The sequence below is a fragment of the Camponotus vicinus genome, unplaced genomic scaffold (genome assembly GCF_025532165.1).
Source record: "Camponotus vicinus isolate PSW18456_S1 unplaced genomic scaffold, iyCamVici1.0 SCAF_11, whole genome shotgun sequence".
Lineage (NCBI taxonomy): Eukaryota > Metazoa > Arthropoda > Insecta > Hymenoptera > Formicidae > Camponotus > Camponotus vicinus.
The window spans coordinates 1,408,934-1,432,446 of NW_028141947.1; the positions used below are offsets into that span (position 1 = coordinate 1,408,934).

A 23,513-nucleotide genomic window follows, 5' to 3' on the forward strand; every position below is an offset into this window, starting at 1 on the left:
TATAAATCTATTAAAACAGAATTTAATTGACCAATCACAGGACAAGTTAGTGCCCACGAGTAGGATTTTCGAACGCACCTAATATGCTGTATTATAAATAAAGAGTGTAGATAGGTATTTTAATCGAGTGTATGCAAATATATTGTTTTCATTGCCTTATCGAAATTTACTATGTAAATTACGTCTACGTCCCAGTGATGTATTGTTACTCGAAACGGTAAAGGATCATGCTTATCCGCGAGAGCGCGAAGTGATGATTTCTCAGCCGATTGATTCGTGAATGTAACCTACAAAAACATCGCTTCCAGATGCTCTATATAAGATACGGGGGAAAGCGCGGTATTTCGTTGCTGTTTAATTTGGTACCGAGAGCTCTCTATTCACGTCGAAGCGACAGAAACACGAGTACCTTCTTAGACAAGGTTGTCAAGTCTAATGGTGACTCCTTGGACGGTGAGTAGTATCATTTCATCCCGTTATTTAACAAAGAAAAAGCCAACGTCATTGACCTAGGTCATATATAAAATCTGCAATTTTCCTCAAAATCCATATACTAATTATTAAATCTTATATCAATCAAGTTATCATTGTCTTCTATCTCCCTAGAGCGATATTATTTATTTATAAAAAACTGAAAATTTTATATATTTGTTTGCAAAAATATGTATTTATAATTAAGTGCATATTAAAAATGCTTGTAGAGAATTATATTCATGTTGCGTGTATCAATCATATGAAAAATGATACAATAATCTCCAGCCTAATTATTATATCACAATAGATTATAATTTCTTGCTAATTAGATTTTATACCGGCTGCGAAATATTTATATTAAAACTACTTTTATTAACTGTCAAATTTCATATATCAAAAAGTATATTTCTCATTTTAATTATTTAAATATTTAATCTTTATTAATCTATATTTGTTGTTATGGATGTTTTACAAAAAGGTGATATTGACAACAATGCATGGGATACCAATTCTAACTGGAAATTGTTAACACCAAGAGGCTTCCGATTTTATCTTCCTGGAAGCGTAGGACCTGCTTGGTTAGATGCTACAACCACTGCCCAAGTTAAGACTTATTTTGATGAGGCATCTGAAGAAGAAGCATTAATAGAATCTTTAAATAATGAAAATGGATATCAAAGAAGCAAGAGAAATTGGAAAGTCATGCATCCAATGTTAGATTATGTAGCGCAAGAATGTCCTGTTCTCTTGCGAAAAAGCATAGAGGAACTATTTCCAGAATGCTTAGACGTGACCTCGTCGCAACTCACTATTATAACTATTAATCAAAAAGCAAATCTTAAATCAATGAGATGGCATAAGGAAATCGAAACAGAGAAACTTGCCAAATATGTGAGCTAAATATATATTATATTGTAATATTATAGTATGATATTTATGATATAATAGTATCATAGTATGATAGTTATATAAATAAAATTCAAAAATGGAAAATATTGATGAAATATATATATAATTAGTCCATTAGTTTGTTTTAGCAGCCTGGAATATATGCACCAAGCTCAAGATGGCTGGTTATTGGGCAGATTTTATTAATCCCTTTAGTGGACAACCCCACTTGAGTTCGCGAAAGAGCGTCAATTTGTATGAAACCGATGAACGATTTCGCTGTGTGGGATTTAAAATAAAACAAAGAAACAATTGCAAAATTATTACATTTGACAATGGTCTACAAAATTTTATTGGTATGTAAACAGTTCATAATGAAAATAATAATAATTTGCGGCATTTTTTGAATATGGATATATTTGCAGTTTTATAATAATCTTTTTCTTATACAAAGATTATAATATTTAGCTTGTATTGTTGCATTTTAATTTTTTCTTTTCGATTTTAGGAAGCCTTTACACCACAGCGCCACCAAACATTGAGTTTTTAGAACAAATAATCAATGACGAGGAGCAATAGAAATATATACATGTATATAATATATAAAAAAAAATGTTTAGTTTACTTATATTGACAGATCTATCTTTAAAATTGAAAAAAATATTGCGCATCCACATATGCATAAACGATTGAAAAATATGGTGGAACAATGACTGTTGTACTGAATTCCGATTCCGATTACCATACATTTCGATAGATTTTCAATCAATGTGCTAGTGGACTGCGCCTTATGTCGTCTAGGCGTATAATAATTCACGTTTATTTAGTAAAAAGATTAATGTTGTAATTAAAGTTTTAAATTATAGCTTTTATTTTGGTCTTATTTGGAAAAATCCTTGCAGTATAAGTAATGAATAATGATCTATTTTTTTTTTATTTATATATGCATATAAATTTACAGAACTGCTTATAAAGCTGTGTTATTCTATCACATGCCATTATTTTTTTTAAGATAATGAATGTTATATAAAATATTGAAAATTATTGTACATCTACAACATGTATAAATGAAAGATTGTTCAAATTGTAAGCCTGTACATATTCAGCATAAGATGTGGCTGTCTGATATCTCTTGTATTTATAAATTTTCATATTAGAGAAATGAAGTCAGAATTATACATCACATTTTTCACTAAATAGAAAATATCTGCTAAATATCAGTGAGAATATGCGTGCTGTATAATTGAGATTCGGTAACAATTTGAATGTACTTAGAGTAATTAAATAATTAAAAGATTATAATTATATATCATAAATCCACAAGAAAATTGTGTCAAACATCCCAGAGTTTTATTTTATTCACTAAAAACATAACTAAAAACTTGAACAAAGATGTAACTTTATAAACTCTTATGTTTACATATATGCCTAAGCTTTGCATTTTAATTCATACAAGTATATAAAGCTTCTGCTAATTATAAAACGATGCGATCGCAAGTGTATGCTTGATAATTGCAACGACAACAAGGAACGATTGGAATGTGTCAAATCACATCCTAAGATATAGTCAAGACTTATAGGTCATAGGTAACTTGGTACCACCGGCGAAATGAGCATTAACTCATTCGTATGCGTTACTAAATCTTAATTGTTATATAAGAAAGACTTATTGCATAAGTTGATGAATACTATTCACACAATGCTCTTTACGAGGTATTGCAGCATAAAAATAAATTCCCTTATACTTATATTTCATGTACAGATCCGATGTACCAATGTTAATGCTAAACATTTAACATTAAAAATTTTTTTCGTTGTAAATAGAATGTAAAGAGAAAATGGCTATACGAATAGTTTTAAAATCAATTATTTATAATTGTTGAGATGCATTTATAATCATTTGCATACTCGTTCAACATGTTTATAATTTCTATGTCGCAGCATAATATGACATATATTTCTATATAAATGATATTTCGCGCTAAGAAGAGAAGAAGAAGTATCTCAATTTTTTATAAAACTGCTCCTTGATACGTGATGTGCAAGCAGACGGAAATAACTATTAAAATTAGATGCTATCGATGCGGGATTGAAATAGAAATAAATTAGCCCTCAGTCAACTTCCAACTTTCGAAACGAACCGCATATTCCACCCAGCTCTTCGTTATTAGCTGCGTGATAATCTTTCGGTGAAATCTCGATGTACATATCATCGAGAGCTTTGAGTTGATTTCTCTTCTTTTTCAGTTCCTTTTTGAATTCAGCTGGAAGATAGAGAAATTGTGAGAGAAAAAAGGATGTAAAATTATATAAAATTAAAAAAATACGAGGGAAAAATGACGAGAGGAATCCATCACATACCGATCATTTCCGAGAGCGGAATTTCTCCTCCGTATTCCTTCGGCAGTATCTTCGGATCTATCGCTTCTCTCAGCTCCTCCATATCCTTGTGTATCTGTCAAAGTTACTTGTCATCAGTCATGTAAATTTATGTAAGAGTAATTTGTAATATTTACCATAACGCGAGACTTGAGCTTATCATTAAGAAGCGAGATGGCGAACTCAATGATCTTTGCCACGCTGCCGGGAATATTGATCAAGTGGGTTTCCTTGTGTCGCATCGGGGTGCTGTTTTGTATGCATCTCAACATATTGCGAATGTCCGTGAAGGACCACGCACTGAGATGGCTCATGGTCAATCCGGACTCGTCATTGAGATGTGTATAACCGCGGATCTGATTTTCCTCGTCGTCCATCAGACTCTCAACCACCATGCTGTGGACCCGAGCCATGTGTATCGATGAGAATTTGCAAGGATCGAAACGTCCTTAAAAACAGAAAAATAAAGTAGAGCAAATGTCTAATATACTTGGAGAACAAAGTTATAAAGCAGAAAAATGTATGTTAATAATAATAATTTTTGAAACACGATCTAAGGATTTCTTGTTGTGAAATTCAAAGAGACGTAAAATATATGTACACTGTGATTATATAATCATTAGTATTGTAAAGCAAACTTAAATCTACAGTTTAGAGTTCTTTGTAAAAATTTATATTTATAATATAATATAAGGAAAATTTATATTTATAATATAATAATTATATTATAATTATTTATTATATTTATATTAAATAAATAATTATATTAAATAAATTATATTTATAATTTATAATATAATAAAAAATATAATTTATAATATAATAAATTATATTAAATAAATTATCTTTATATTTATAATATAATAATTATATTATAATTATTTATTATATTTATAATTGTATTAAATAAAAATTTTCAAATTTGGCTCAAATAATAATTAATAAAAATTAAATCGAAAGAGCCACAGCGCAATAATTGGAGCGCAAGGAAGAAACAACTTCCTTTTTTCTTTCTTATTCTTCGTTTGTTATTAATGTAATTATTTTTATTTAAAAAAAATAAAAATAATTACATTAATAACAAACGAAACGTTTCGGATCATCTTTTGATCCTTAGCAGGATATTAACAATATATATTACAAATTGTGATAATAATTGTGTGTCTTTTATGTTGGTTTGAAATTCAATGATAGAATGTATGTCCTCGATTGTTTAAATTATCAATTATATAAGGCTATATGATAGATTATTACGGATATGAGACGTTCCTTCATATATTCATGTATGCTTGTTATCATTGAATCAATTGAGTTTGTCCTCGTTTAAGTCTAAGTTTACGTCCTAACAACCGAAGACTTGTACATTCCATCATTAAATTTCAAATCAACGTGAAAGACATACAATTATTATTATAATTTATAATATATATTGTTAACATCGCGTTGAGGGGGGGGATCAAAAGATGATCTGAAACGTTTCGTTTGTTATTAATGTAATTATTTTTATTCTTTTGAAATAAACGAAAAATAAGAAAGGAAGAAGGAAGTTTGAAGGAAGAGTTGTTCCTTCCTTGCGCTCCAACTACCAGCTGTGGCTCTTATTTGCTAATTTCGATTTAATTTTTATTATAATTATATATATTTAATATTATATTTATAATTTTTACATTTAATTGCAATTATTTAATATAATTTGTGTAAGATGATTAGCTCAGATAGAAAAAATTACTTTCTTCTACATCAATCTAAAATATCCAAATAGAAATAAACAATTTAATAATGCACTGTTAAAGTAAATTGATTTAAAAATCAATGTTACTTATTATTGAGAAAGATATATAATTTTTAAAATGTCGTGTTTTTAGCTGAATTTTAACTAATCTTCGAACTTTTGCAATCCTTTTTAGAATCCTTACCCGCACATGACAGAATCACTTTTCGACCGTGTCGATCCCGTTTCGGTAAAGGTACCAAGTAGCCGCTGTCGATGATGGCTTCGATGTCCGGGTCATCGATGTCGAGCTTCTGGAACCAGTCAGGATAGAGTTGTCTGATGGTGAGATAGCGCTCGAGCATCTCCTCCGCCATCGGTAGACTGAACTTCTTCGTCCTGAGGAATCTCAACAGGAATAGCGAGTCGGTCCTACACTTTTTGATCGCCGGATGCTTCTGGATCCAATGACGGAATTGCTCCAAAGCCTGTTCCCTCGTGTTGTCATCCTCGCGAAGCTCCAATCTGGCCGCTTCCAGCGTTTTCACGTCCAACGTGCTCTTATACTTGTCGTACTCTTCTGGCTGCCCCTCCGTCACCATTGTCTGAAAAGTAATTCGAGCTTGACATTCTATCCCGATGGATCCTGTGTCCCGATTGAACAACGTTATCCTGGCTTTATATCTCTCGAAAAACACGAGCCATAAGGTACATATATTTAAATTGATAGAAAACTAATTTTTCATGTAATTAGAAATTAGAATGTCGACAATTAATTCTTATTTAATTTATGAACTAATGAGATAATAATTGTTACTAAAGATGTAAAAAAAATCATATTAGTAAAACCAGAAAATCGAACTAGAATTCTTGGTCAAATTATTGCTAGGAGCTGTTAATACGATGTGGAGCGTAAAGAGAAAGCAGACAGAACATCGAGACATTGTACATAGTGTGTAATCTGTAATAAAGAATTATATTAATATAGCGAAAAATAAGAAAGAAAGATTAAAAATTTGCATAAAGATTCCATTTTTGATGTAAAAAATTTATGATACACAGGTAGCAATTTTTCTTTAAATTCTTTAAATTAATTTAATTTTTATTTCTATTTATTAAATTAAATTCCAGCAACATTTAATTATTAATAAAAATATTACTATTTATAAGTTTTAAATAAAATAAAAAAGTAGATATAATATATTAATATTTTTCCTACGCTTTTCATATTTAAAATTAAATTTTCAACAAAATTTTTATATATCACAATAATTTTAATATTTAATTTAATTGAATAATATTAAAATTTAATTTAATAATATTCAATTAATAATTTTGTATTGTAAAAATAATTTTAGTGCAAATGCGTACCTTTGGTATCACGCAAACAATTTTAAAATTAATAGTACCGAGACTTCATTTCAGTATTTATTTTGAAAAGCCATATTCAATGATCACAATGAGAGAGCTCATTTTTATAATTCCGCACATGTATATAATGCTTAAGCAACTCGCGGAATGAAAGTGAGACATCGAGAGGAAGTAGTATACCAAGTGGCCTCTGCGCAACGAGAACACACATACATTTTGCAATGTACCCAACTTTCTATCCCAAGCGCCATATCGTAAATGTGCATGAGCGCAATATTGTTTCAACCGGAAAGTAGGTACGCAAATTAATTCAACATTTTTGTTCATTAAAATAAGATCAGATAGAATATTAAAATTTATTAAAATAAGATCAGATGAGAATATTTAAATTTAAATATTTAAACTTAAAAAATGTAATCTTGCGTTGCTGCTATCATTTACTAAAATTCACATAAAATGATGTAATAATCTTATTTATAAGATACGTGATAAATACGAAGAAAGCGCATATTTGGCATTATAAATATATAATATATTTTATTTGCGTTCAATTTTAAAAATTGCTATTTAAAATCGATGAAATTACAAAATTTCTTCGATTTTTAAGGAAGATGGCGAATTATAAGAAAAGAAGAAATGATAAAATCGTGATTGAAACTTTGATTTAAGCGATCAATTCGATTCCAATTAGAAGCTTAGAAAATTTGTTTCGTCTTGGAATTAGAAAATTCTCTCAAAAATAACGTAAAGATATCAAAAAAGCAAAGATTACTTTGACAATTAAAATTGAAATCTTCTATTTTAATAATAAATAAATTCTAATTTTAGTTAAAAAGCACTGAATTAATTTATTTACTTAATGTTGAAAGAATAGCAATTCCTATCATTATCGCAAAAGATTTATAGATTCTATAAAATGGAAAAGGCAACGTAAGGAGTTTGCGAGAAAATTATAGCGCAAACTCAATGGACTGGTTGCATTGATCCACTTTTACCACTCGCGTTCGCCAAATGCTTTTGTCTATCCCGCGAAGAAAGCTCTAAATGATGTGCCTTGTTAAAAGTTTTAATTCGTTTTTTTGATTAATCGATCAATTTAACAGTTCCGGTTTCTTGCTCTTGTATTTTTCAACGTCCGCGTTTTTTTTTTCGTCCTCATTTTCCCTTCATTCTCATGTCCTTCTTTCAGTTCCGCATGAAGCTTAATTTGTACTTTAATGAATACTATTCTTTGTCTAATTTGTTAAAAATGGAACGTTTATTTGTGTTTTAAAAAGTATTTTGTAACAATTTAACTTTTAATAATTTGTTCAAATAATTTTCTAAAAAATTTTCCTTTTTAATTACATTGATTCAGAGCCGCATGTTATTATGCATATGTAATTCCATACATGAGTTTTAATTATACAAGATATTTTACGCTACACGCACTTGACAGATTAATAATTAATATTTGATTAACCCGATTTACTTTTTCTTCCTTCCTCGAAATTCCTTTTTTCTTCTGTTTTTCTTTAGGTTTCCTCGCAAAGTTTCAATTGTTGCTGGATTCTATCGTATCGAATTCATCCAGATTGATTGAAACTTTCAGTCGATATTTTCTTTTACACTGTTTTAATTCCACTTGGTGACTAGTTTGTAAACCGCGTCTATCCGCGACGCGGAACGAAAGATCTGACTAAACGCACAGTATCAAATGAGAAAGAGACGTTGACTGTCGAGCGATGTACACCAAAGTAATCCGGCTGCTCGATCGGCTGGTCAATTTAAAGCGGGATTGTCGTGGTGGTACTGTCTCTCCAACATGAACGGACTCTTAGGACCTTCACCTACATTTTGTCGACGTTTTCCATCTCTCGCTCGCACTTACACGACATCCGCGAGTGTACGTTCGCCTATTATATGTCGCACAAGTAAGTACTTTCAAGATATTACAACAGAATATGCATATAATAATGAAAATATCTATTATCGATACATAAAAAAAAATCCTTGATTTAAAAGGACCAAGTATCTATATTTATTGATTCCAATATTTATAAATAACTAATCAATTTAAATGATTTTAATGAATGAAATTAGAATATTTTTTTAAAACTTATTATTAATTTTTTACATAAATATTAATTTTTAATTCTTAAATAAAATTCGAGACAAATTTAATTATGTTGTCTTTTTCAATATTGCATGTATGACATAAATTTTGAATTTGTTATGTTTTCTGCTTTCATTTTAATCCACAAAGAGATAATCTTACTAATATTCTAACAACATTTATAAAGTTTCGCTAAAATCATACCATTCTAATATTTATGAAAAATTTCGCTAAAATCATACCATTCATTTATAAAAAATTTCGCTAATTAGCGAAACTTCTATATATATGTACATATCAAGGATTTTTCTTCAATATATTATTTTAATTAGCGAAACTTTTCATAAATATTATTAGAGCATTTATTAGTATGCTTATCTCTTATCTAGTAAATTAAAATGAAAGCAGAATACTGTAATTTATTCACAATTTTAAATTAGCGAAACTTCTGAAATTTTCAGGGATTCCTCTTTCAATTTTGCGATTATATATGAGATTAATATTTTAGATACATTAATTGTTAATATAAAGTTAATTAATTATTTTGTTGATTAAAAGTAATAATAATTTTTTTTCCAAAAAGAATTTTTAACGTATAATTCGTGAAACTCATTTGCAACGGTCATTAATGTAGGAAGAGCCCATGGCAATTTACGTTCCGTCACATAATATCCACATCTAAAGCTGAACCGGCTGTTACTCATTTGCATCGACAAATACGAATTGTCAAATGCAATAACTAGTATTTATGTAATTCTAAATTTAATCATACATCTGTCCTCATCAAATATAATCTTAAAATTAAATGAAAGAAAATATTTTAGATAATTTTTTAGACTGTTGCAACATGACGCTGAAGCTATAAATATAAACGTTGATATTTTATATAAGTTCCTGCTTGCATATATGTGCAGTTTATTCACATAAAAAAATATCTGCACAAAAAATATATTCACTTTCTCACAAGATATATATATCTAAAAATAGTTTATACTTCATGCAATCTATATAATTTCTCTTACTTTCTTATATGTTGTCAAAGTTTAAAGCAACTTGGGTTACGTAAAAGAGGAGAAGTTGGCAAGTTTTGTTAATTGTTACATTAAATGAAAAGGAAATTGTTGCCAAATTTTCATTAATATATCTTGAGTAGTTGGTTCATGATTCACGTACATACGAATTAAAGTATTGTGTTACTTTCCTTGGTATAAAAAGCACCAAAGAAGCTCACCATTCTCGAGTGCCAACACTGCTGAAAGATTCACTTTCTTTTCGTAATCTTTCATTTTGCTTTCACTCGCTCATTCGAGCGAGAATTGCCGAGTGCTCTAATGAATATCATGATTAATTTTTCACCTCACATCATATAATATATTGCTCTTTGCGCAGCTAGATCAATTTCATCGAAAGTTGATACAATTATTTTATATATTTTTTTCATATTTTTCCAATACAATATAAAATATAGTGAATATTTCTTTTATCGTATAATGAATCACAAAATTAAATATTCAGAGAGAAAGAGGGGAAGGAATCTTAAATAAATGGAAAATTTATGATGTAACATTACAATTTTTAATATATATCTTTCGCAGAGATACTTTCCTTTAATATTAAAAAAAATATATTTAGATATATTTAAGAAATAAATTAATTTAACAACAATTTAGTTGACGTTATTATAAATTATTTTATAATAAATTGGGGAGGATAAATATTGTGTGCTACAAGGTAAAATTTTAAAAAATTATATACAAGAGTGTAAGAGTGTATAGTGGCGTATAAAATTATTTAGCTTGCAAAACAGATAAAATCTGAGCTAAATAATGATTGATTATTATCGTCAAATAACTCTTTTTACATTTCAAATGACGTACTTGCAAATGAACTCACGTATTTAAAATGATCGCGGAAAAAATGAAACTATTTGACTTGTAGACGTTGATTATTTCGTTATTTAGCATACGAAGAGTCTTACTAGGCATTTGTGAAAGAGATTAATATCTCTAAATCTGAAAAATGATGGCTTGTTCGTTCAACGTTTCGTCCTTTGAATATTGAGATTCGGTTTCAGAATAACAAGGCAAATCTGCTGTTCATGTTTGCTTTCGCGACGACCGAATAGGTAAGCAACGTTTAAAGAAATGCTGAGAACTTTGTTCTCTATAGATTGACTACACAAGAGCTTTTAGGTTCATTATTTTTTTTTCTACATTTCAAAATATGCCCCGTTATTTTAATTTGCTTAAAATCGAGTCGATGTTTTTCTATCCACGATGCAGTAAAATCTCATAATATTCATCGTATCATGTGTCTATCCAATTTTGCCAGCTTACTAATTTTGATATAAAAAATTGCGATTAAAATTTATTTTTTCATTATATCTAGAAAGCGAGGAAAGAGCTTTGCTCATCAGCTCGGTTAAGCCTGTTCGGATAATCAGGTGCTTTATTCCGCCTTTTATTCCGTGAAATTTAACCGCAAATGCTACAACCGGACGTACCGCATGCCTGCTTACCGTTATAACTGCGTAAATTATTGCGTAATATCCATCGTTGGCACACAACAACATTTTCTGACGTTGCGTCGGTGAAAGTCACAACACATCTTTATACATATATATCATATAATACGCCTTTCTATTTCTCGCTGTATTTTTCGATATTAGAATTCGATAAATTTTTCTCCAAGTTCCCTTTACTTTGCGATGTTACTGATATGTCACTTGAAAAAGCGACTAGTATTAAGCATGTGAGAATACAATATCACTTTATAAAATAAGTTCCTGCAAGCAAAAATTGTTAGATAATCATTGTTCAAAATTTGCATTAATATCAAAATCACACGGAGATTATTTGAAAATCATAGTAAAAATATATTATATAAGTTGTCTTAAATTAAATCTTAAAGTAAGTCTTAAATTAATTATTTAAGTGTAGTTTAACTTTACATTTAATTAATAATTTAACTTTAATGTAATTTTATTAAATAATATTATATTTATGTTATATTTATTTAAATTGAATTTATAATTGCATTTAAACTTATATTTATTTAATTTAAATTAAATTTAAATTTAAATTTATATAATTTAATTACATTTAAATTACATATCTTTTATTTTGCGAAATTGGATCTTTATATTTCATATTAAAACATTTCTTCAATTTTAAGATTTACCAAAATATATTTGAATTATATTGTATCCTTTGTGTAATCACATGTAAAGCTGTTCAACAGCGTTGGTTCAAGAAAGTAGAAATCTCGACGGGATTGTTTTATGGCCGTAACGAAACTTGGAGGCCAATTATGTGTAGACTCTTAAATGAGACTTTTGAATCAATGCATATTCATGAATCCAGTGGTGCAGTTTAATAATTTTATTGTGCTTATCGTGCGAAAAATAGGATAAAGAGAGAAAATTTGCAGCACGTAATGTTTTTAGACATACTTGTACAGTGTGTTTTATGAACGATATAGATAAAAAATGACTAAAAATTAAAATGACTGATAATTATATACTTTGTTAAAAATGTATAACATATGTATGTATTAAAAGTATCGTTTTAAAACGACATTTGTTACCATTTTTATGCTGCATTTGTTACTAAAATAAATTCAGTAGTCATTGAAGCAATCATTTTTTTATGAATGTCATTTTATGCACATATTAATTAATTTTTTAAAAATTAACTAGATTTTTACTAAGCACCATAACTTTATTAATAAAATAAAAAATATTATTTGTATATCTTTTAACGAATTGAATAAAAAATAACTTGATACTTTACCATTTTGAAAAGTGTCTGAGATAATTTCGTGAAATTTACTATAAATTTGTATATATTTGTATTCAGATGCAAAATACTATGAAATTTTGATCACATTAATGTAATATCGTTGAATATAATCGTCATATAAGTTTGAAAGTTTCGTATCGTCTGAGTGGCTAACAACACGTTTCAAGAACGCTTCAGCCGCTGCACTTTCTCCGACGACCCTAAAAGCTAACAACACTCATTGAAACGAAAGTGCAACGACCTCGGTTCGATCTCAGCAAGATAGTCTTATATTATTAAAAACTTGTCCAGAATATATGTTGAATTAGCGACAAATATAGCTTAATGGATTGATATTATCACTTTTTCAATAATTAAAATGATAAATCCTAAAGAAATTTAATCTTAAAAAATATTTCATTCTCACAAGGAAAGATCAAATTTAAAGATAATAATAAATCTTGTAGTCTGTATAATATTAAGACAGATCAAAATATTCGCCAAATATTCGAGTATAAAAAATCATGTGTGTTTCTTGTCGGCTGCTATATCTAATTAAAAACTTCGCAACAATATGTTATTATGGTTTTTTTACAACTCGCTTTTTCACAAAAATGCAATCGAGCTTGATTCCCCTACGATCAACTACAATAAGATTTTTTGGGCATTTGGGAAAATTAAAATGAAAACTTCCCTCGAAAAGAAATTGGATATAATTTCTCTCTCATTTTGATATACATATATATTTATATATATATATAAAATAAAAAGCTGTGTACACACGCCTCTACCGATGCTACATCTATGTATAAATGTACAGATGTGCGAATACGCTCGCATAAACACCCGATTCATTTTAACGAAACTATAAGTACAAAGCGCGTCAATCGTGGAATCGTTGCATCCCGTATCGCTACACGACTATTTATCAGAACATTTATCTATACGTTTTCGTTTCAGTTGCAAACGAACTTACATAAACGATCTGACAAAAAGAATCAATTCAGTCATGTAAAAAAATGTATGCCCACTGATATACACGATAATGGGCGATTTTCTTGCATTTTTTTATGATTAATTTCTTACATATGTTGGCACTATTATTCATAAAAACATCGACAAAAATCTATAACGTTAATCATTGAGAGAAATTTTATATTGTTAATATTTAGAATATATAATTGTGAATTTGTTGAATGTAGATCTAATTATATTTGTTCAAAAAAAGATATTAAAAAATGTCTAAGTAGAGAATTTTGATAAAAAAAAAATTTTAATGTCGAATATTTTTCGGCATAAATACGAATCATTGTTCGTGTAACGAATTGACAAGGTCGTGTCATCCATATCATCTATGTGACAAATATAAATTTGTCGCATATAATACATAAATCACGATAATAACAATATCATAATCATGTAAAATTGGCTCTCGATTGTTATTCATGCCGAATAATATTCAATTTTAGTAATCGACAATCTATTCTATCGATAATCGCAAATCTTATTTCATATATGAACCGATCATCTCTTTGTTGCGATCTGCTTTAAATCCAGACAACGTCTAGATACATTTTTAGCCCGGTAATCATCTGAGAATAACATTGTCGAAAGTTAGATCTCTGTTCTCGCGTTGGGCGCCGGATTTTTTGAACGGATTCCATGGAAGCCTCCTAACTACGTGCGCCGTAGTGACAGATCCCGCCGGGCTCGGCTGGCCGGAAGACACTCCAGAAGAGCTACTCGCCGAAACGCTGCCTTTATCGTGGTTACTGTTGGGTTTCCCTGGTTTCTAAAATAATTATATAATTCCTGCCAGCTTTCTCATATTTATTTAAATGATTAGTTGAAAGAGTGTGATACCGTTTCGATCAAAAAGAGAATAATCATTATCATTAATAATGTATCGCTGTGAATATTCTTAAAAATATTTTTTTAAATAATTCTCTAATTTTTTAATAATTAAAGTATCTCATGTATCATGCATTACTATATATATTCTCTTTATTAAAGTGATATATAGATTTTATAGATTATATCAATTACCTTTAAATAATTTCTGTCCATTGGCGTGACCAACTTCAAATTTATAAAGTCACCGCATTGTTTTATCATTCGCACAACTTGCTCGTGTGATGCCCACTTGACGTCTTTGTCGCCAATGCCGACTATAAAATCACCCTCCTTCATTCCGCCTACCTGAAATGCAAAATACTTCTCTTGTTATTAATTGTTGTCGTAGTTATTATTAAAAAAGATGGTTTAAATTAAATTAAAGTATTATTGTAAAATTTTATTATTGTAGATTATCGATCAAATTAATTATAACTGATAAAAATTCGTTAACAAATATACTCTTACATCAGCCAGTGAATTATGATCGACGGCAGCTATTATCACCGGAGCATCACCGCGTACGCTAAATCCAAAACCTTCGCCATCAGGGCCTCTTTGAAGCTGCACCAATCGCGGCGCGGTCCAGTGTCGTTTGGCCGAAAATATTGCCACGGGTCCCAACGATCTGAAAAGATCATCCACTCCGTGCTGCCCGAAATCCGGATGAGTAATGCTAAGTTGAAACTTCGTGGAAGCTGGTTTTTGCAAATAAAAAATGAAAATTAAAAATTAAATTAAAATGATAAGATTTAAAAATTTTATACTTTTAAATATTATCTTTTTTTTTATCGAAATATAGGAAACAAAATTAAATTATTGATATATTTTTCAAATTTCGAAAAATATTGTACCAATTATATCTGGCGGATCCAACAGTTCTCGAAAATCATCTTCGTTGCCGAATTTGTTATAGCTGTCGAGTGTCGCTTCTTGTGTTTTCTTCAAAACCCTCGCCAACGCTTGTTTACCTTTCAGATCGCGGCACATTCTCTGCAGTCGTTGGCTCTCATCGTGCAAAACGAGAGCTTCTCTGAGATGGGCTTTGCCTGCAATGAGAGATTCTTTCCGTGATATATTCGTTTTTTTTACTTATAAAGAATTAGAATATTAGTATTAAGATGAATAAAAAAAAATACTTGAAAATATAAAAGATACAAAAATAATATAAAATAATATAAAATATAAAATCATTTGAATCATTTGAAAATATAAAATTATTTGAATAATAAAATGAATAAACATAAGTGTTAAAATAATGAGAGCCTCATACCCAATATTTTCCTTTCGTTGTCATCTCTGGGAAGGATTATGTCCAATTGAGTCTTCCCATCGCTCTTCTGAATATGCTCCAATATGCATCTTGTTTCTACACGAAACTCAACGATCGGTCTGTCCAGCAGACCGACCGCGAGATGCTTGTGAGCAAGAGCGAGATGATGCTCGCGCTTCACCAGTATCAGTGAAATCCAAGTCTCGGGGACATAGTCACGAACCGGTTGGCGCGATATCAGTCCGTGGACATCATTGTATATTGCCGCAACCTAGATTAATTATCTCAATGATTCACTCATACTTATCGCACTGATAATCGCGAGAAGAAGAAACAATTATTCGTAGAAAATCTTTTTTACCTGGGCAGCCTCTTGAGCAAGATCCAAGCAAACATCGATGTTTCTACCGTCTCTCGATTGAAGTTCCAACTTTTCGAAGAGACACTCTCTTGCCTGAGCCTAAAAACACGAGAGCACGAAATAAATTAATTGTTAATAGCGAAAATATAGCGTGTGTAATAGAAGATCCTTAATGTAATTAAAGATCCTTAAAATAAGGTATAATTGTTTATTTAAATTTTAGAAGAACAAATAAAAATATCTGTATTACATATATTAAAAATAATATATTAAATATATTAAAAATATCTAAATATATTAAAAATAAAGCACATTATTAAAAAAATATATATAAATATATATTTAATAATAAATATATTAAAATATCTAAATATATATTAAAAATAAAGTACATCATTAAAAATTCTTTGTAAATGTATATATGAGAAATTAAATATGAAAAATATATGCAAAATTACAAAAAAAAGGTAAAAAGATAAGAAAAAAATTTCAATAGACTCCAATATGAGGCAAGAATAAAAATTTACCAGCATCAGTTGCACTAGCATCTCCAACATATCAGGACCCAAATCCATACTCGGTGCATTCGTGAAGTTTTCGTGGATGTAGCGGAAAGTGCCGGCCGCTCGCAGAAAAGCGTCGACCGCCTGATCGAGTCCTCGAGCTGTCAAGCGATCCTGCTTAGCGGCCAATTGTGTATAAAGTGCGCCAGCATTAAAGAGAATCGAAGCCTTTTCGAAGGCGACGGTTCTCTGGCAGCTCGGAACTCCTGTTAACGAATCGAACCATTCGAAATAGATGCCGAGGCTCCTATCGGGTGGGAAGAATCGCCTCTCTATGAAGTACAGCTGATTGTAATAACGCAGGAGTAACGCGATGCCTGCCGAGTCTCTAGTCGGTGTCCTTGTAGCCTATGTGTGAATTAAAATTTTTAAATATTTATTTTTAATATTTTTAATTTTTAATATTTATTTCTAATATATTATCAATTAAATTTAAATTTTTTTCACATTTCAAGATAATATTCAAATCATTATAACATATTAAAATTAAAGATAGAATCTAAAAATTTATGTAAAATCCTTCAACAAGAAATTTTTATATTATAAATAATATAAATAAGCCAAAAGAACTTTTTATATTTCTTACAAATTTAAATTAAATTATTACTATGAAAAAAGAAATATATTATTTATTTACCTGTCTAGTTTCCATCAGATCTGCTATGGCTTCTTCATAGTTTTCGCCATCCTCGCTATAATGCTCCAAGATAAAATCCTACATGAGAGAAAAGAGATTACGCAGGGCAATCGATAATTCGTGACACGTGCATGTAGGACATGGAATCGCAGCACGTGACCAACAATATTAAATCGATGTCTTCATAGCAACTAGGAGACTTTAAATGACAGTTAACGTGTGTTTGCGCGTTTTTTCTTGAAACGTGCTTGTGAATAATTATCTCGTATTAATAATTCTCGTTTCGAAACTAAGAAAAAACGAAAATGGTAAAAATCACACTTGAATTAATACGAAAACGCTCGGAGCACAACGAGGGTGAAATATCGACATTGGAAGAGATAGCTTTGCATCAAGAGAATATCGATAAAATCCAGCTGATAGATAGACACTGCCGGCATCTCAAGATCCTCTTATTACAGAATAATCTTATATCAAAGATAGAGAATCTGAGTATGCTGAAGAGATTGGAATACTTGAACTTAGCCCTCAATAACATCAAGGTTATCGAAAATCTAGAGGGTTTAGAGAGCTTAAAGAAGTTAGATCTCACCGTCAATTTCATCGGCAATTTACAGAACGTAAAAAGTCTCAGGTATTTTTTCATAAATGATATTTATCATATGTCAATATATATGGAATTAAAAAATACAACTCCTTCATGGTTTTTTGTCAAATTATGTAAAATAACAAATAATATATTTATATTATTAATATAATTATATTAATATTACAGTTACATATTAATATTATTCTATCTTATAATATATTATATCAATAAATATACACAGTAAAAAATTGTGCGCCCATATGTTAAAATTTTCTTGTGTTACCACGTTTTGATTCGTACTTTAATGTAAAATTAACATACAACCTATATGTTATTATTTTTATAACGTTTTCATGTGTTACATTTATGTCAACTTTATAACTTAACACTTTGTACATGTCTCTTAGAAATGGAATATTATTTTGAGTATTTTTAACATAATCATTCTAAACAATCAACATGTCTCAAAGTCAGTTTAATATTCTAAGAAAAGTTAAAGTGAATCTTCAAATAATCTTGAACTTTGACATACAAAAATAATCAAATTTACTAAAATCAAATGTTTCTATTACAAATAATTTAAGTTAAAATAATTACTATTATACGTTAATGTCCTCAACATTTCTTACGAGTTATTGTAACCATTTTTTCATGTAATTTTTAATTAATTTGTATGTTACTTTTACATTACACTTAAAGTCACGATAACAAAAATAAATGTAAAGTATTGAGTCAATTATTTAACATTTTTAGTTTGTCAATAAGTAACATACGACGAATGAGTTATTTTAACTTAAAATTTAGAGTGGACTTTCTGGGACACGTGAAAAATGTTATAATTAACATTTTATTTTTTACTGTGTAAGCAAATATATAATAAAATATATAATAAATTTGATATGGGAATTTTGATAAAATTAGTATAAAAAATATCCTCTATTTCAAATGTTTATTCTTTGAATATTAAGTAATAAATAATTAATATTCTGAATATATTGCCGACTCAACACGTGTATCTCGTGTTTTTCTTAGATGCAATGAGAACCTGGAGCAGTTAATTTTAATGGGAAATCCGTGCGCGGATTATGAATATTACAGACAATACATTGTGGCGACTCTGCCGCAATTGCGAGAGCTTGACATGCAAGAGATTGAAAGATCAGAGCGTATCAAGGCGTTACAGATTTACGCGCAAGCACGGGACGACGTTATCGAGAGTTATCGACGATATGAGAGAACCAGGATAGTTGAACGGACACGTCGTAAAGCTGCACTTGAAGCGACAGAGATAAAGACGGTAATTTTTTCTTGATGACGTGTATGAGTGATAGGTTTTCGTGACGATAATTCAATTGCTGGACTAGTATGTAAGCATGTAGATCAGTTATTATACAGTAATTATTTAAATATTATTGAAGTGTATTCTCTCGCATTTAATTCACAAGGTTGTAACAATTAACATAAATCTTTATGTTAATTTGTCAAAGACGTTTCTCGGAACAGTTTGATTTGAATTGCAAAAAGCTTGGAAGAAGGCTTCAAAAATTTGTTTTTTTAGTTGAGCTAATATTCGAGTGAATATTTCCTTTTTTTTTAAACAGTCTGTTAGCACGTGAGCAGACTCATTTAAGCAAGAATAACGTAAAATATGAGAGCGAACAAAATCTCCTTTAGAATACTATAGAAGAGGAACAGGAAAATATAAAAAACGAACCAAGCGAGAACGCAAATACAGAGGAGGATGATGAGGCAGAGAACGAACGTTTCTGGAAGCAGCCTAGTTATCATACGCCAGAAGATAGGGTCGCCATCGCTGAACGATCCTTGAAGCAACAAGAGATGAGAAATCGCTCTTCGAATAAGAACAATAATCGTCCAAAACGCGTCCTGAAATTATTTGCCCCGAATGGAAGAGCTTATAATATAAATCAAGCGAAAGTGTCGTTCAAGCTAAACGATGAAGATGATCCCAATTTTGTTGTTCTCGAAGTCTCTGTTTATAGGTAATTATTAACGTAATACAATATGCATTGTGCCAAATAACATGTATTATTCAATAGATAATTGAAAGTAAATAAATGTAGAAAAATATATATTGCAACTTATTTCGCAAAAAATTTATCAATTTCAAGATAAATAATTAATTTCTTAATTTTAATTAATAATTAATTTCTAATACACTCGTATATAATTATTATTTATATTATTATATTATTATATTATTTATATTATTATATATAATTATTAATATAATTTTTTCTGTGTTTGTGGTTTTACCAAATTTATCAAAACTTCCTAAGAATTTCAGCCTATTCTTATCGCACATTTCTTTCCCAAATTCGTAGGCACTTAGATACTTCTTACATCGACGTCGACGTAAACCCGACTTACGTGCGAGTTACCATAAAAGGAAAGATACTGCAGTTGACTCTGCCTTGCGAGGTATCAGTCGAGAGAAGTAATGTTCAACGGAATACAATCACCGGAAATTTGGTGATCAATATGGCCCGTTTGATCCCGTGCAAAACGATCATAGGAAAGGATGAATCGACGAAAAAGAAAGAATCCAAACAGGAAAAAAAGATCCTTACAGTTCGACCGCCTGTAATATCTCGGCGAGCTCTTCTCGAGATCGGTCCATCTTTAGATCTTCATGATTTTCTGATGGTAACCAAGGATTCCGCAAAACGAGCTCAAACGGATGAGAAAAATTTAGCAAAGGAAGAGGAAAACCTCGAAAATTTTGAAGACAACCCGGACGTACCGCCTCTCGAATAAACAGGGGCAATGGAACGATTATGATGAATGAAAAATGATAATCATAAGTATCACGATGATCCTGAAAATTGATCATCGCGTTGAATCAGGACTTACCTTGAACGGATCCTGAAAGTCGATATCTTTGGTTTCTTTCAGTCCCAATGGTATCATCGGCATAATAGGCTCAACGCTGAAAGAAAAAGAAACAGTTTAATGCCATATTTTTATTACATATGTTGATAAAACTTATAATTTCCATAAAGCTCAAACTTACCCATCGACATTTTGATACAACTCCACCGAGCTGTTTAATTCAGCGAGCTGTTCCTTCAACAGCTGCAGATTTGAATTAACGAAGCTTAGTTCCAAGGCGACAGTCTCCTTCAGTTTTCTGTTTGTAGTTGCCCTGCAACGAGATTAGCAAGTAAATATAAATGTAACTGCGTTATTTATAAAACTATTTTTAAAATTGTAGCAAATCTCATTTTATATTTTTTATTTATGTGATCGTAAACTGTGATTATTAATTTAGAACTTTCAGTTTTGCAGAGTAATTTTTCTTGTTTATAGGGTATCTCCTTTTTAATAGCTGAGTCTTTGATTAATTTAGCGACGATTTTTCTTAGCGAAGAAATATAAAGGCATCATAATTTTCATAAAAAATTTATAAAAGAATTGAGAAAAAGAATTTTCCGCAAAGTAAACTTTGTGGAGTTAAAAATTTAACAAAATTTTAATTAATTTCATGGAGTTTAATAGAATTTTAATTTGTAACTTTGTGTTATAAAGATATGATGGGAAAAAATTGGAAATTTGCAAAAAAACCTTCAATAGTTTTTGTTAAAAAAAATTTACTCCAAATTGCTCAGAGAATTTGTTATTAAAAGGACGTCTAATAATGTTGTGTTGGATACTTTTTAAAATTATATAAATTTAAATTATATAAAAATTATATAAATATATATAAAATTATACATATTTAAAATTAATTTTAATTAATTAAATTATATTTACAAATTATCGAACATGCGTGTTACCGCATTTGCATTTATATTATTGAATTTATATAATTAAATTTATTTAATATACTTAATAGTGATATTTATCCAATTATAAAATTACACACATATATATATATATATATATATATATATATATATATATACATACAGAATGTATCTAAACTGACATTTTTGTATTAGAATTTTCGTCTTAAAATGTTACCAAGAATTTGTCATTAAAATATTTATCGTCAGTTTAGATAAACCCTGTATATATAATTTTATTTTTAATAATTAAATATCAATATAAATTATTTAAGAAATGATATAAATTATTTAAGAAATGTAAAAAACGCTTACTTGAAAAGATTCTCGGCACCTGCTCGTAACCGCAGCTCCTTGTTAATCTCTTGGTTGAGCTTACTCCGCTTGTTTTGCAGTTTTCCTCTACAGGTCGCTACCCTCGGATCCGAACCCTGCGAACCATGAAACGCATAGTTAGCGATGCCTTCGACGCGATCATATATGGACCGTAATCACATAATCCGCAAGGATTGCCGCAACGATAAAGACCAGTCCCGCTAATCACTTTGATCGGCCTAACTCTGCCAACGATATCATCTAGTCTTTTTTTAGTCAGATCATAGTTTAAGCCATATTATAGATAAGAATAGAACATTTTATTTGTTAGTAGTTTGTAGGTCATTCAATTATTTCCTTCTATTTATATTTCACATAAGAATGTGAAAGACGAGCACAAGAAACGCCGATCCATGATTAATTAATCCACATTATAAATGTAGCACATTTTCATTCGAATGTATTTATTTACGCCACACATTTAAATAAATCTTTGCGATTTTTAAAAATAATTTCTTACATACACACATACATAAGAAATATTATTGAGTACAATTTATAATTACACATTTATGATAATTATTCATAATTATCATAAACATGCAATTATAAATTGCATTCAATAATATTTCTTGTCTAGTTATAAAAGAGATTATCATGCCTTTTTGATACCATCCAGTGCGATATCTTTAGAGATAAGTTATTTCAGACTATGCTTGATAAGAACATATATCATATAAAAAATAATAGATTATCTGACAATTAATATCACAAAAAGATGAACGCATAAATACCCAGAAATTCACAAGAAACGCTTAGTAAGTATGATGCTTAACGATATAATAATCAATTTGCCAAAATAATCCACCTGCCATTGTACGAGGCAAAATAAAAAAGGCAAGAAAATACGGTTTCATGGCTGTTAATACGCAGAGATTACACGTCGGAAGAAGCCGCGTCGACCTCGAGACCGCCGTGTGCAGCCGACTGTCAAGTTCGACTTCCTTTGCTCCTTACCCCGAACCGGAAGCATCTCCTCATGATAGCGTCCGGCGTCGTGAGTTTCGCGTTTCGCGCACTCCGCATCGTTCCACCGCTGTCCTTTCTTCTGTCGGCCCTTCTTCCGTCCTTCTCGTCCCTCGAGGTCTCGCCCGGGACCATCTTCGCGTCCGAGGACGCGAGCGCACGATCTCTCGGCAACGGGCAGTAGTGCACCCACTTCAGCATGATCGTGAATGCGCTGATTTATTCGGTAATCTCGAACGTACCATCGGAACTGAGACTGTCCGCGGACGCGGGCAAAGATACGATTTTCTAGTGACCGATTATTACATCTACGAACGTGAGATATGAAGATGAGACATCCAGAAAGTCTGACG

The 23,513-nt window shown here is 30.1% G+C and overlaps 3 protein-coding genes across 5 annotated transcripts; 2 read left to right on the top strand and 1 right to left on the bottom strand.

Moving 5' to 3' along the window:
- The first annotated feature begins 69 nt into the window (after nucleotides 1–69).
- Nucleotides 70–2,227, top strand: LOC145962012 (methylmalonic aciduria and homocystinuria type D homolog, mitochondrial). Its single transcript, XM_083082732.1, has 5 exons — nucleotides 70–217; nucleotides 309–453; nucleotides 953–1,365; nucleotides 1,502–1,718; nucleotides 1,871–2,227. Exons 2-5 carry the CDS (start codon nucleotides 309–311, stop codon nucleotides 1,939–1,941), a joined length of 846 nt encoding a protein of 281 aa, XP_082938858.1. The 5' UTR covers nucleotides 70–217; the 3' UTR covers nucleotides 1,942–2,227.
- Nucleotides 1,756–23,444, bottom strand: LOC145962011 (rhophilin-2-like). Of its 3 annotated transcripts, XM_083082731.1 has the most exons (15): nucleotides 23,152–23,444; nucleotides 22,135–22,250; nucleotides 21,048–21,179; nucleotides 20,888–20,963; nucleotides 17,425–17,502; nucleotides 16,752–17,135; nucleotides 16,225–16,323; nucleotides 15,864–16,134; nucleotides 15,445–15,639; nucleotides 15,059–15,288; nucleotides 14,744–14,896; nucleotides 5,658–6,057; nucleotides 3,879–4,189; nucleotides 3,724–3,817; nucleotides 2,681–3,626 (listed from the first exon to the last, which is right to left on the bottom strand). In XM_083082731.1, exons 1-15 carry the CDS (start codon nucleotides 23,359–23,361, stop codon nucleotides 3,475–3,477), a joined length of 2,901 nt encoding a protein of 966 aa, XP_082938857.1. In that variant the 5' UTR covers nucleotides 23,362–23,444; the 3' UTR covers nucleotides 2,681–3,474. The 3 variants fall into 3 exon arrangements, with proteins under 3 accessions (XP_082938856.1, XP_082938855.1, XP_082938857.1); XM_083082729.1 differs by lacking the exons at nucleotides 14,744–14,896; nucleotides 15,059–15,288; nucleotides 15,445–15,639; ... (6 more) ...; nucleotides 22,135–22,250; nucleotides 23,152–23,444 and adding exons at nucleotides 8,295–8,718; nucleotides 11,437–11,682 and having other exon boundaries at nucleotides 1,758–3,626; XM_083082730.1 differs by lacking the exons at nucleotides 14,744–14,896; nucleotides 15,059–15,288; nucleotides 15,445–15,639; ... (6 more) ...; nucleotides 22,135–22,250; nucleotides 23,152–23,444 and adding an exon at nucleotides 6,824–7,123 and having other exon boundaries at nucleotides 1,756–3,626.
- Nucleotides 17,600–21,185, top strand: Tilb (touch insensitive larva B). Its single transcript, XM_083082728.1, has 4 exons — nucleotides 17,600–18,058; nucleotides 19,046–19,310; nucleotides 19,688–20,016; nucleotides 20,359–21,185. The coding sequence occupies exons 1-4, from the start codon at nucleotides 17,730–17,732 to the stop codon at nucleotides 20,789–20,791; spliced, it is 1,356 nt and encodes a 451-aa protein (XP_082938854.1). The 5' UTR covers nucleotides 17,600–17,729; the 3' UTR covers nucleotides 20,792–21,185.
- Nucleotides 23,445–23,513: the final 69 nt, after the last annotated feature.

Excerpts from the sequence above, each read along its gene's own strand:
- LOC145962012 (XM_083082732.1), top strand. The coding sequence starts at position 309 with ATGCTCTATATAAGATACGGGGGAAAGCGCGGTATTTCGTTGCTGTTT. Across the intron at positions 454-952 it reads TAATGGTGACTCCTTGGACG|GTGATATTGACAACAATGCA; the intron begins GTGAGTAGTATC and ends TTTTACAAAAAG. Across the intron at positions 1,719-1,870 it reads TGGTCTACAAAATTTTATTG|GAAGCCTTTACACCACAGCG; the intron begins GTATGTAAACAG and ends TTTCGATTTTAG.
- Tilb (XM_083082728.1), top strand. The coding sequence starts at position 17,730 with ATGGTAAAAATCACACTTGAATTAATACGAAAACGCTCGGAGCACAAC. Across the intron at positions 19,311-19,687 it reads AAGCGACAGAGATAAAGACG|AATACTATAGAAGAGGAACA; the intron begins GTAATTTTTTCT and ends AATCTCCTTTAG. Across the intron at positions 20,017-20,358 it reads CTCGAAGTCTCTGTTTATAG|GCACTTAGATACTTCTTACA; the intron begins GTAATTATTAAC and ends CCAAATTCGTAG.
- LOC145962011 (XM_083082731.1), bottom strand. The coding sequence starts at position 23,361 with ATGCTGAAGTGGGTGCACTACTGCCCGTTGCCGAGAGATCGTGCGCTC. Across the intron at positions 21,180-22,134 it reads GGTGCCGAGAATCTTTTCAA|GGCAACTACAAACAGAAAAC; the intron begins GTAAGCGTTTTT and ends ATCTCGTTGCAG. Across the intron at positions 17,136-17,424 it reads ATCTGATGGAAACTAGACAG|GCTACAAGGACACCGACTAG; the intron begins GTAAATAAATAA and ends ATTCACACATAG.